Raw genomic sequence first — 13,911 nt, forward strand, 5'->3', positions numbered from 1 at the left:
CGAGAGCGGCTCTGTAATGATTCGCATAGGACGAGAATAACTGCCGCGGCGCACGCTACGGGCTACCGGTTACCTCGCCGCGCCAACCCCCCGCGCAGTTCTATCAGGGATCGTGCGACTACTCGTCGTTTATCAATCCACCCCACGGCCAGCATAGCAAAATCATTTTTCATGGATAATTGTTCTTCTGTATACTCGCAAACGGAGCCTCACTTTCTCCTCCGTCTTAATTGTTCATGTTAGTAAAGGAAAAAAAATCTAATATTTATCGTCTCTTCAGGCGTATCTAGTTTAGTCAACATTTATGGCTTATTAATGCTTGTTTACAAGCAGTAATAGATAAAAAGTGCTTCGGCGACTACGTTAATAAAGAAATTTTCCCATGCACGGAAGAGAAAAAACTAAGCTCATGTCACTTATCTTATCGACACTCTTATTCGTAAAATGCAAATCCAATGTTGCCAAGATATTTACAGTGCCACAAAATAGCTTTCGATATGGCCGATTCGACACATGATATTTTTCCCGATGAGTCCCTGCCAGCTGCCTTGTTCTCATCGCAATTTCGTATATCTTTCTTTTTTTCAGCCTCAATCTTCTTCGTCTTTCCGGACCAGGCAACAGTGAAGAAGGTGATCAAGGCGCTACCGCGAGTCGGCGTCGGTATCAAATACGGAATCCCACAGACAAGGTAAGGCCCCGCTTTACGATTTTACGATTTATATGAAGCCCTAACACACTCACACATACTAAGCCTCTCTCTTTCGTGAATTCGGGCGGCGACTTTGGCAAACACGAAAGTCGCATTCCGAAAGAGCCGCTTTCTTCGATGGGATTCGTCGTCGACTTCGAATCGCGCGCCCAGTCCCTTGTAGCCCAACTCATCCTTTATTCTTTTGCTTTGTTTTTGCTCTATACCTCTTGTCACAGCTGCGTGGCTTTCCAACTCACCGTCCCTTTTGTCTCTCCTCGGCTGTGTCTTCTTCTTTTTCCTCTTTCACTCTAATCTGCAGCTTTTTTGCGTTGATTCGGATGGCATACTCTTCGCACTTTTTTGTTCGACCGTGAAATTGTTGGCTCATTTCTAAGTTGGAAAGATTTCTGTGACGATACAATTGCCATAGTTGATAAAAAATAAAGTTCTCATTGGACGTACGCTATGAAAACTTTGCTTTTTCCAATTGCAATGTCAGTAACATTGTCAGTGTGGACAGCCCTCTTGAATCAGTCAAAATTTAAGTAATTATACCTATAAAATGTTTGTGGAGTCCAAGATGACAAGTTAGGCCCGAAGAAAAACTGAACGCCTCGACTGTAAAAGTTCGTATATAATTTATAGTTGCTAATCGTGAAGAATAGACTACACCTGCAGAGTGTCTCTCGTATACGCGTCATCAAGAGATGCTCTTGTAAGTTCTGAATGGGAAATTGCGCCTGACTGGATCATAAAGCCACGGCATGGAGATTTACGGCGCTGACGCCTGTGCGTGAACGAGCTGCCGCCACGAGCTTTTTGATCTTGATATATAGGCAAAAGCGCGCTCTCTCGTGCGCTATCGTGTTGTCGTTTTAATAGCCGAACCGAGGGCAGATTGGAGGATGGCAAGAGGCGCCGTCACCAAGTCTGGCCGAAGAGAAAGAGAGAGAGAGAGAGAGAGAGAGAGAGAGAGAGCACGACGACAAGTCCACTTGGGCGTGTGTACGAGAGTAGTGTAGTGGCACGCGAAGACGTACAAGTTTCATCACTTCTTCATTTCACGTGATTCAAGTCACTTATTAATGTCTTCTTACTTGCAGGCGAGCATCGATGATGTCACCGCGGCAGCTGATGAGGAACTCGAACATGACGCAAAAATGGCAACGTCGTGAAATCAACAATTTCGAGTACATTATGTTCCTCAATACGATAGCCGGTAAGTTGACTCGAATGGTTCTTGCACCGATTGTTTTATTAATATGGTATAGTTCAAAGAAAACCGCAAGCAAAAAAGCGATCTGAAAGAGAGCGAAAACAAGGCAAAAGATTCGGTAGCCGCAACTCAAAGGCCTTATTTACATTTTGTAAGAATCGCGGAATAAAACGAGAAAAAAAGCGGGAATGACGATGGGAAAGAATAGGGCTTTTTGTCGGGTTGGCTGGTAGCGGCAGCGTGGCGCTGCTACTGTGCACAGGCGGATGGATACTGTCGGGACGCATTAGGGAGGTTCTCAATCAGCCGCCGTGCACAGAGAATCGAGAGAGAGAGAGAGAGAGCGAGCGAGCGAGCGAGCAACCCCGAGACTGTAATCCCCGCCGATCCCGTAGTTCGACTCTAATCCTCCATCCCAAGGGCTGACCTTCCCCGTCCCCGATCCCATATAGCTTTTGTCTTCCGATTTTTCGGCGTAATTGTAATATCAGAGCTGGGAATAGCGCGTACCTTGGGTATTTTTTTCACAAGCCCGTATCACGGGACTGTTCGTCGGCGACGCGTGCCACCCTCACTGTTGGCTTCTTTCGACGCGACGTTGATTGGACGGGCCGGCGGAAAGGTGATTATCTGTGGCTCGCCGAGATCTAATCATGAGCGAGCTGAGCAATGGACAGCTTCATTCGTGGTAGTCGAGAGGCGAAGCATGACTGTGAAAAAGCGAATAATCAATAGTGAGTAGCGAAAGTGGGTGCTCGCAGCTCACGAGTCTCGCCATTCGTACTCGCGCGAGCGACCTTAATGACGCGCTTGAAAAGGGATGCGTAATTACAGGTATTTCCGTATCGAGAGGGCAAGGGAGTCCAGCTATATACGCCCGCGGCGCTTGCGCCTTTATTTACGAGCGTTATATATTAATTGCTCGAATAAATAGCCGGCGGTATTTGGTATAATATATATACGGGGGATATGAGCGCGCGCGTGCACCGTGCAACCGCGAATGAGCTCGGGATGCTCGAACAACCGGTCTATATCTCGTAGCCTTTTTATTTTCACCTCCAGCCCGCGCACCGCGCACGCTCCTCTTTCTTTGTTTCTCTTGCCTCGTAAACTCAGCCTCTATTTCCATATCCTCTTTTTCTTGTCTTCTTCTCCTCTCTCGCCAAGAGCTCTCATTTCAATTACTTTCAGTTCTACCGCCTAGCGCTACGCGACCATCTCGCTCAGCGCCAGATTTACTTTTGACAATTTTCCAACGAGCCTCATTAATTTCCACGTCTTCTTCCATTTGCTTTACTCGATGCCGTTCTTCTTCGCATCATCTTTTCGTCAGTGATAATCGTATTATGAGGATCAAGCTGCTGATACTCTTTTAATAAAAATCAAACTCATCTTTTACATTTTGCCCGGCGGCATCAGTTTATTAAAAATTAATTACATCGGACGCTGTGTATATACGATTGCGAAGCTGACTTGTATTACATCTTGGCGCCGCACACTATATGACCACTTGTGTACTTTTTATTTGCTTGTTTATTAATCGATTTTCGATGTGAATAATTACAATTATTTTATACTCCGGCGAACAGTATATTGAGTTAAATTTTCTTTGCTGCATGAAAAAGATATAGGTCTTGCCTTAAAGTTAGACGAAAATAATGTTGAGTCTTGACATTGTGTTGATGGACGATTGGTTTTATCGTCCCATTTTAGACATTAAATTATTACAAATGTGGTGAAAAACTATTGTAGATACATTATGGTTATGGCTACAAAATTCAAATTCTTTGCTGCGTAAAAAGCTACTAGAGCAACACAACAAAGAAAAGATCTTCAATCAAGGAGGATATTTAATTAAAATAAATAGGTTGTGAATTCAAGTAATTATTGCTTGTAAACGGAAAAAAGCATCGCAAAAATGTTCTCAAAATAGGAAGGTCTCAGTACTATTTGTTGAACTTATTTTAAATATTTTATGTAACGTGATTTACCTAGAACATTATAGAAAGTCATAAAATGTAAAAACTCAATAAAATATATTTATTTGCTTAATCACGTAAAAGAAGGTACCGAAAACCAATATTATACTTCATTCGAATCTCAAATTTACGTGCGTGATGAATGTGCCATTCTATGACATTATATTCGTAACATCAATTGATGACAGTTCTAAGGTTTCAAATTATTTACAAGCGCGTAATCTGTTTTACAACAGCTATTTTGTGCTCATGTGAGTGATTTTATTATCCTTAGAGTTTTTCGTAGGTCTATATGTGTCATTCAAACTATCCCAATATTAGTAATCATAAAATTGTAATATCCCATTCAACTAGTTTTTTTCATATCTTTCAAAACTGTATTTAGCGCATAAACAAATCAAATGCTATCCGGATAACTATTTCTATTTGAGTATAGCCAGTATGAATCGTTCCAAAATGTAGACGTTCTATAAACATTCGATTGTGCTACGTGCATAAGCTAAGAGAAACTTTTACAATTAGCCAGAACACATTCAGATATTCCAGTAATAAAAGTGAAATTTGATTTATCTTTTATTTTTTTAAATTATTATTCAATCCTTAATTTATAATTATCACATATTTTATGTCATTAAAAATGCCAAGTGATGTTGATATTTTAATTTGAATACCCGGTTCGACATCGGATACCTTTTTTTGATGTAGCTAGAAAAACGAGTTTTCCTACAATTTAGATAACTCGCGTCGGATACAATTGAATTCATCATGCAAGAGTTCATTTTAAAGCTGCTCTCGTAAACATTAAAATGGCTCGTCATAAGTTAAAATCTTCAGTTTTGACTCGAAGTCACGGCTATTCGCGCTTAACAGTTTAGCAATAAATTTATTTAATTGTCGCTGTTTTGTTTCGGTTTCTCCATCACTTTATTGGTATTAATTAAGCGCGATAGGAAAATGATTGCGTTCTTTGCTATGTTGCATAATGACATACTCTTCATTTTTAATTAAAAAATTAGTGAGGTTAGGTAGATCGGCATTTCTTAAATTAAGAATGAAGTGTCATTATTTTGAGAACATTATTTTTGTTTTAAGTCAAACATTTTTCTCTGTAGAAAGTTATGAGAATTATTATTTTCGATCGAAATAAGCGAAAATTGATTCAAGTACAAAACGTTACAAAATCAAGTGATAAATGTTAAAACGTGCTTGAAACGTGATACAGTGAGGTTGAATTGTGATCGAATAAAGTAAAGCCGAGAGTTTGAGCTAAATTGATGCGATACTGGCGCACTGTAAATTCGGTATACGCGGCAATGAAAATAAATACGCGAACGGAGTACGAAGTAGAAACGGTAACGAGGCTCGCGTATATAGCAACAACCAATTAATTGCAAAGAGTGACGCCCGAGGAAGAAGCGCCTGTGCGATAAAAAGAAAGCAGAGAGCATTTATGTTTCGAGTCCTTTTTTCGCGCGTGTCAAGCCGATTGAAAAGTGCAGGCCGCACGCCGGTTGCGCAGAGAGGAAGACTGAGAGAGGTTAAGAGAAAGAGAGAGAGAGGGAGAGAGAGAGAGAGAGAGAGAGAGAGAGAGAGAGAGAGAGAAAGCGGACCACCGCGGCGAGAAATTATTAAGAGGGCTGCGCTCATCGAGCAAAGGTCCAACGAGCGCGTTAAGAATGAGCCTGTCGTTTTCGCGGTTGCTCGCACTTAGGTTAGGCACATAAAAATAGAAGCCGGCGGCGCAGCGAAGAAGTCGAGGTGGAAGGAGCGAATGAGATCGAGAGAGAGAGGCTCGAATCCGTATAAATGCGCGTGCTGTCGGGACTACTTGGCCAGGCTCTCGCTCAGCGCCAACCTCCCATTAATTATTGCTCGCGACTATCATTTACCGCCAACGCTTCCATCTCTTTGCGCGAGCTATACGAGCGCCGCCGCCGCGCTTGATTTAGCGACTCATTGTGCTGCTTCGAGGCAAAGCGACACGCTTTTCTATACGTTCAGCGTCTGCACCTTTATAGCTTTCGCTCGTTAAATTTCATCTCTTGAATCGCGTTTGTTTGATCTACACTGAGGCGCATTTTCGAGTGTGCACTAAAATTATTCTTCACTTTTTCACGCTATTTATTTTGCTACCCGTCTATATACGGACATTTATTATTGAACTGGCCATGATCGAACGATTTTTAGTTGCATTTGCGCAGTGCTGACAAAAGAATTGAATACGGCGTTGCGTTTGCGCGCAGATATGGATGCACTTCAACGTTCCATTTGTTGTTTGTTTACAGGGCGTACGTACAATGATCTCAACCAGTATCCCGTATTCCCATGGGTCTTGACTAACTACGAAACGAAAGAGCTAGATCTAAGTTTGCCTAGCAATTATCGTGATTTGTCAAAGGTAAGGCGAAAACATGTTTTTTTTTGTTTTTACATTTTTTTTTATCAGAGACAATAATAACTCTTATTCGATTACCGTTCATCATAGCCCATTGGCGCGTTGAATCCAAGCAGGAGAGCTTACTTTGAAGAGCGTTACCAGAGTTGGGAGCACGACAGCATACCGCCTTTCCACTATGGCACGCATTACTCGACAGCTGCTTTTGTCCTCAATTGGCTTATCCGAGTGGTCAGTTGATCCCATTATTATTTTCGTAAATAAATACGCAATAAACAGAGTATATCTGGCAATAACGGTTGAACAATCATCACAGAGTAGATGAAGTTATATGTATACATCACGCGTAGATATCACAATTTTGGAGCACTCTGAAAGGATGGGGTTAAATCGTGTGGTAAATAGGCGTGAATTTGCACTCGTGCCAACTTGTCTTTGATCTATAAGAGAAGATTCAAGTAACGAGATAGTGACTTAATTTCGCGCGTTACAGTCGAGATTCCATAAGAGCCGTAGTGTTGGAACTTTCGGCGCCTCGCGTCAGCACGTGGCGTGGCGCGCTTAACCAGACCGTAAATCTGTTAGACGCATTTAGTAGGTTTTGCGCTTGCACTAATTTGAGGGCGTGAGTGGGAGGAGACCGTTTATTCGTTTTTCGCGACTCTACGCTCTTCTCTCGTGGCACTGCTCCACGGTGTGCGCGGCACTTCCTTTTCGACTTAAATAGACTTAATACCGAAGCGTTGACGGAGCTGTCTTCTCAGTACGGAATTTCCTGACTTTCTGCACGAACTAATGTCTACTTATAAGTTACGCTCGATATTTCACTCGACTTCCAGGATGCTTTATTATTTTCATACGTCATTTACTCGCGCTTTTCGTCTTGCCATCTATAAAATTAAGACACGTTCTAATTATGCTCAATTTTTAATCTTTCCCAATCAATGCACTCGCACAATATACTCCAATCTCTTTTTATTTTAGTTTTAAAAATTCACGTTTTTAATATAACAACATATTAATATATACATGATAAATAAATTCAACTGCACTAAATATTAATTCGAGTTGACGATAAGATCAGGTAGTTACTTGTGATATGCGGATTTATTGCCAGTGCCAAACGAGAAATCTATTGATTATTATTTATTTGTATTAAATTCTAAAATAAATACACGTACTGAAATTTTTCATTGCTTCATTATAGGAACCATTTACAACCATGTTCTTGGCTCTACAAGGAGGCAAATTCGATCATCCAAATAGACTTTTTTCATCTATAGCTTTGTCCTGGAAAAATTGTCAACGTGATACTTCGGACGTCAAGGTAAGCTTATTTACCATCATTAACATGAATATATTAAACCAGTTATTTAATCTTATTGCAATATCAACAGGAATTGACTCCGGAGTTCTTTTTCTTGCCAGAAATGCTTGTCAATACAAATCGATATCGGCTTGGAAAACAAGAAGATGGTAGCTCGGTTGGTGACGTTGATCTACCTCCATGGGCTTCTTCTCCTGAAGAGTTCATTCGTATCAACAGGATGGTACAATTTATATGAACTTGAATTACAATACTGCGTCACTATAAAAAATTATTGTAAATAATAGAATATTTTTTTAGGCTCTCGAATCTGAGTTCGTTTCCTGTCAATTACATCAATGGATAGATCTTATTTTTGGTTATAAACAAAAAGGTATAAACATTCTTTTTCTCCTAGTAACATTATGATGAGAATGTTATTTTATTATTCAATTTCATTATTAGTAATAACGTCTCAAGTTAAAAATCGAATGGTAGTATTAGTCTGCAATTTCATTAGGAAATGGAACGGTCATAAAAATCAATAATATATACATTTTTAATTGGTAAAGAGCCATTTTTCTTTGTCATGCTAGAGAACGCAGATTCATGAGGATTTTAAATAGGGACGGCGTGGGCACCCCTGTATCCGTTTGCCTTCCTCGAAAACACGCTGCACTCATCGCGTATGGAAAGAATCAGTTGTTTAAGAGAGGCGTCTTTTGCTGGCAAGCTTGCTTATGGAAACTCGCTTCAAACCAATTAGGCGCGTGTATCCGGGCGCGACAACGTAATGCGTTACTCGACGCTCTCTCTCTCCCTCACTTCTCTACTCCATTGCTTGCACGCAAAGACGGATGCATCGAAAGTGCACTACACGGCTGTACTTCGCCCGGAAATAGAGTCACTTATGGGGATATCCTCTCGGATATATTATATAGAATTAACTTTGACCAGAATTGAAGCGCTGTTCCCCGGATATTCTCGTAATACTTTTTTTCACCCTGTTGGTTTGTTTAACGCGACTTTCTTCATTCTAGCGCTTTTTTGTCCACGTTTTTCCATGTTCGCACCGCTATCTTTAAAGTTCCGAGGAGGATCAGATTATTTAATACTCTAGAAAAAAACTAAGATTGATGCCTCACCAATTAATGCCCCCAGTGCTTACATGACACATGGGATTTTGAGACTGACGAAAAGTTATTCATGTGGATTATTTACATAATCGTGATACATATCTTTTCTATTTTTATTTTGAACGAAGATCGTATTTTTTATAATTTATGTTTATGAGTTGTGCCGCATGATTCTGATATAATTACGTTATTTTTAGGCCCTGAAGCAGTTCGAGCAACCAATGTGTTCTATTATCTTACTTATGAGGGTAGCGTAGAACTCGAGTCGATAACCGATCTTGTAATGAAGGAAGCGATTGAAAATCAGATCCGTAATTTCGGTCAGACGCCCTCACAACTTCTCATGGAACCTCATCCGCCGAGAAGTTCTGCAATGCATTTGGTAAGTTTTTTTTTCCATTCAATACAATTGTATTTCTATATGACTGAATGAAGAAATTTGGTCACGAAATTTTTCACGCAAATTTTTAATTATTTCTTATGATTATATCATTCACAGTCGCCAATGATGTTTTCAAGTATACCTGAAGACGTTTGTATGACTCTGAAATTTCCATCTAATTCTCCGATCTGCCACATTTCGGCTAATACTTATCCACAATTACCGTTGCCTTCCGTGGTCACCGTGACCACTGGTCAGCAATTTGCTGTCAATCGATGGAATACTAATTATGCAGGTACGTATAATTTTTTTATTGTCACATATCATTCACACGAATCAAACCATTGTCGATCTATAAATTTTACATTTTACTCAATTTAACTATAATATTTTTAGCAACAGTCCAATCGCCGAGTTATGCAGATACGCCACAAGCCCAAGCAGCTAATCAACCATTATCAATGGATCCTATCTTATGTAAGTACTGGCAATACATTATCCAATGATGAAATGCTTTTAACTTATGTATTTTATAAGATATTAATAAAATATTATCTTTATTCAGCACAAACAGCAAATAGTTCAAATCCAGCACTGCGACGACATCTTGGTGACAATTTCAGTCAGAAGTTAAAAATTCGAAGTAACTGCTTTGTCACTACTGTTGACAGTCGTTTCCTCATAGCTTGTGGTTTTTGGGATAATAGTTTTCGTGTATTCTCAACCGAAACAGGTATGATTACAAACTGAAAAAATGGAGATAAAATACATTACTTAAATATATTATCTTAAGTATATTACAAGGAATTTAGTGTGTATACTTAACTATTACAAAAAAGTAGATTCTTGTTTCGTGTAAAGCTTATGCCCGAGCGAAGCGAAGCGAGACGAAAATCTTTTTCTCAAACATATTAGGTATAATATTTTTCAACAAAACGTAAAGAACGCGCGAATTTGAACGCACGTTTTTCTCAGGGCGCCAAGTCGTATTTTCCGCACAGCGTGTTGAATTAGTGTTTATTGTCAATGAATTGAATTTTTCGTTGCAGCAAAAATTGTTCAAATTGTATTCGGTCATTATGGTGTTGTCACATGCTTATCAAGAAGTGAGTGTAACATCACGTCCGATTGCTATATCGCATCTGGTAGTGCAGACTGCACTGTTCTACTTTGGCACTGGAATGCTAGAACTCAGACTATTGTTGGCGAAGGCGAAACACCAGCACCTCGTGCTACGCTTACTGGACATGAACAACCAGTCACCGCTGTTGTCATTTCTGCTGAGCTTGGTCTTGTTGTATCTGGATCCCATAGTATGTCTCATATTGCAATTTTCAGTTGTACATTAATCGATTATAAACGTTTTAAAAAATTTATTAACAAATTAAATTTTTTCAATATAGGTGGTCCAGTTTTGGTTCATACAACATTTGGTGATTTGCTGAGATCTTTGGAGCCTCCAAATGGCTTTTCATCTCCTGAAAATATTGCTATGTCCAGAGAAGGTGTTATTGTTGTAAATTATGAGCGTGGACACGTAGCTGCCTTCACTATCAATGGAAAACGTCTTCGATATGAATCGCACAATGATAATCTTCAAGTGAGATATTTATAAACATTTCAATTTTATGTATCTTCAATCTAAGTGCATGAATCATGTAATTGAAGTTTATACAATAAATTTATTTTATTTCATTTTTTTAGTGCTTACTACTCAGTCGAGATGGCGAGTATCTGATGACGGGAGGAGACAAAGGGATTGTAGAAGTTTGGCGGACCTTTAATTTAGCACTTTTGTACGCATTTCCTGCCTGCGAAAGCAGTATTCGCTCGTTAGCATTATCACATGATCAACGGTTTGTATAATTAATAATTGCTAAGAAATAATCTCATCGAATAATACGGCATGGTATGTTGGAATGTATTATTTCATTAATTTTTTTCTATTGTAGATTTTTGCTTGCTGGTTTAGCGAATGGCTCAATAGTAATTTTTCATATTGATTTTAACCGATGGCATCATGAATTTCAACAGCGTTATTGAAATTTCATGCTGGATTTTATGGAGCAAAGACACACGGGAAAACGGCAAAGATGTCAACATAAAACCTTAAAATAAAGCAAGCAATTTTATGATAAAAAAAATTAATTACCGTATAAGTTTAGATGAATTCAAATATATTATAGAAGGTCAAAATTTTCAATCAAAATAATTAGGCAACTGATACCTCATCAAATTGAAATATATAACTTATTTAACAGCGACTTATATTTATAAATACAGTTGGCTTTGCAATCGAACACAGCATTAAGTCAAAGACAAATAAAATCAGTAACCATTATCAGTCAAAAAATATCCATCATGAAAACGTAAGAAATAGAATACTAGTCAATTATGGAGACTTGAACATATAAATACATACTTGTCAGAAATGTGTTAATCGAAGAAAAAACGAATCATCAAAAATGAAACAAGTTCTGAAGTTTGACAAGTAAATCATTAAGATGCCAAACTCTCCATGTAACATTATTTTTATGCTTCACACGTGAGTTATGGCTATTGATCGCTTAGTCACTATTATGTAAATATATACGTTATATGCGAATAATATAAATAACATCTATTGTACATCTTCGTGAAATGCATTGCAAAAGCCTTAGGTATCGAAAATACATGGTAGTATGTTATCGCAACGTATTACAAATAGTAAAATTCAATGAACGTTAACGACTATGTTAGCATGCTAATGAAGATCGATATTTTGTAACGTATTGGGAAAATGAATATGATAAGATATAGAGACGACAGAATCCGTTCTTTAGGTGTCGTTTACTTTTATATGCTAGGGCTATTATCGTGGAAAGCGAATATGAAATAAAAAAACTTTGCAAGATCAAGCAATGTTAGGAGTAAATTTGTACGTTGCCAAATTCGTCCATTTTCAATTGAAAAAAATACTATTAGTGTATGTCTCTTTCTAATAATACATTGCATTTGCCAGTTACAGTAAATAGTTATGAATGAATTTTGCATAACTATTATGAGAATGACACAAAGAACAATTTTGATCGATCTCTAACGTAGAGTTTTATAATCCTTCATAAAAATTATTACAATTGCTCATTATGCGCTAGTAATAATGCGAAATAAATTAATTAACAAAACATAGTACGTAGTAGATATAAATATTTCATATATTTACTGATGCAATCGAATAGGAAATACATACAAATTAATCAGTAGCCCTCCCCAAGCGTACTATGTTTATATTCGCGTCCTTTAAAAAAATCCTAATTTTATCAGTGCCGTCCAGCTTAACTCTATGAGAGTATTTTTTTAATATTTCGCATGTAATTCAGAAAATGAACGATAAAATAATTTAAAATAAATGATGCATGAAATTCAATAACAATAAAAAACAACAACAAAATATGTCAAAGCTTTTTAATGATGTTAAGCTCGGTTCAAATACTTAGTCGTACGACTTAATGTGAGGATAATCGTTTTGAATGGCATATATGATATAAACACTATTTTTAGTTTTAGTTGATGTGATACCAGAGTGAAGTATAAAGCAGTGCATAATTTTTTTTTTTTTTTTAATCTGATTAACGGAATGACTGCAAGCATAATATATTCTTTTTTGCATTTACTAAAATGATTTCTTATCTCTATTTAGAAAAGTTGGTTTTAATGTAATAACTACGAATGCAATAATTTTTGTTTATTTTCTCTTTTAGAGTATTTGAATGTGATAAATTATTCTGAATTTCCTAGTTATAACTTTCTTTGAATTTCAATTCACATTATACTTCATTTTGGTATTAGTAGTAATTCTTATCCTTGAATGACTTTTAATATCTTAAATATGTATAGTAGGATTTGAATTTTGCTAACATTGAATTAATTTCTTCATCGTACATTGAACATAAATTATAAACTAATACATTTTTCTACTCAGTAATAACCTTTACTATATATTTAGATATTTCTTTTATGCATTAAAAATTAATTTATTAATGGATATACATATAACAATTTTCAATCACAAATATTAAAACATTTGTATAAATTTATTATTGAATAATTCAATCTAATAAAAGTTACAATATTTGAAGCTCTAATAAAATAATCTATTTAATTTGAAGATTTATTAGTTATTTTACTAGTCATTAATATTGATTTATTATTTTATTGAACCATAATTTCATAATAAATAAAGTAACATGCTATATTCCATATACACGTATTTAAAAGTAAAGTAACAACAACAAATAACAATAACTGTCATAGAAAATAATAATATTAAAATTAAAATCATGGGAAAAAGTGCAAAAGCTACAATTGATCACTTACAGTCATAAAAAATGATCATTTAGCTTGTAATATTTGCTGGAAAATTGCTTAGAAATAAACAATTATAGAATAATGATTTATTCTTATGCAGTTCAGCAAGTAATACTAAAATATTATAAAGGTCTTGTATGTGTATTGTTTTTTAATTGTATTTTGTTTAAAAAAGTTATGAAGATATAATGTTTTTAGTTGACGCAAGTGAAACAATAAATGCGAATGACTTTTGTATGGATGTACAATAAGTAATGTATTTTTAAGATGCGTGCTGTAAAAATTGGCGTACTATGTTAGGAAAATTATACTTAAATATGGAATATATAATAAAACGCGCTTTGTTATACAAGCATTTACACATCGTAATTGTAAGAGCGTACTTACGATGTATATACATGCATTGTTATTTTTAAATGTACAAAGTCAATATATAACTTTGGAAGAAGTAAAAAA

General features: G+C 36.8%; 1 protein-coding gene across 7 annotated transcripts in view; it reads left to right on the plus strand.

Moving 5' to 3' along the window:
* LOC131663193 (neurobeachin) overlaps positions 1 to 13,056 on the plus strand; it is a 133,012-nt gene extending 119,956 nt beyond the window's left edge. For all 7 annotated transcript variants that reach the window (XM_058933400.1, XM_058933402.1, XM_058933401.1 and 4 more), the window contains 15 exons: positions 589 to 691; positions 1,798 to 1,913; positions 6,175 to 6,287; positions 6,375 to 6,515; positions 7,492 to 7,611; positions 7,682 to 7,834; positions 7,912 to 7,984; positions 8,924 to 9,108; positions 9,226 to 9,403; positions 9,505 to 9,585; positions 9,674 to 9,841; positions 10,158 to 10,421; positions 10,512 to 10,708; positions 10,813 to 10,964; positions 11,061 to 13,056. In XM_058933400.1, coding sequence (XP_058789383.1) covers positions 589 to 691; positions 1,798 to 1,913; positions 6,175 to 6,287; positions 6,375 to 6,515; positions 7,492 to 7,611; positions 7,682 to 7,834; positions 7,912 to 7,984; positions 8,924 to 9,108; positions 9,226 to 9,403; positions 9,505 to 9,585; positions 9,674 to 9,841; positions 10,158 to 10,421; positions 10,512 to 10,708; positions 10,813 to 10,964; positions 11,061 to 11,151 — 2,135 coding nt within the window. In that variant the 3' untranslated portion in view covers positions 11,152 to 13,056. The remainder of the gene's footprint in view (positions 1 to 588; positions 692 to 1,797; positions 1,914 to 6,174; positions 6,288 to 6,374; positions 6,516 to 7,491; positions 7,612 to 7,681; positions 7,835 to 7,911; positions 7,985 to 8,923; positions 9,109 to 9,225; positions 9,404 to 9,504; positions 9,586 to 9,673; positions 9,842 to 10,157; positions 10,422 to 10,511; positions 10,709 to 10,812; positions 10,965 to 11,060) is intronic.
* The last annotated feature ends 855 nt before the right edge of the window (positions 13,057 to 13,911 follow it).

This window comes from Phymastichus coffea, unplaced genomic scaffold (assembly GCF_024137745.1).
Source record: "Phymastichus coffea isolate CEN01 unplaced genomic scaffold, Cenicafe_Pcof_1.1 PCOF00031, whole genome shotgun sequence".
NCBI lineage: Eukaryota > Metazoa > Arthropoda > Insecta > Hymenoptera > Eulophidae > Phymastichus > Phymastichus coffea.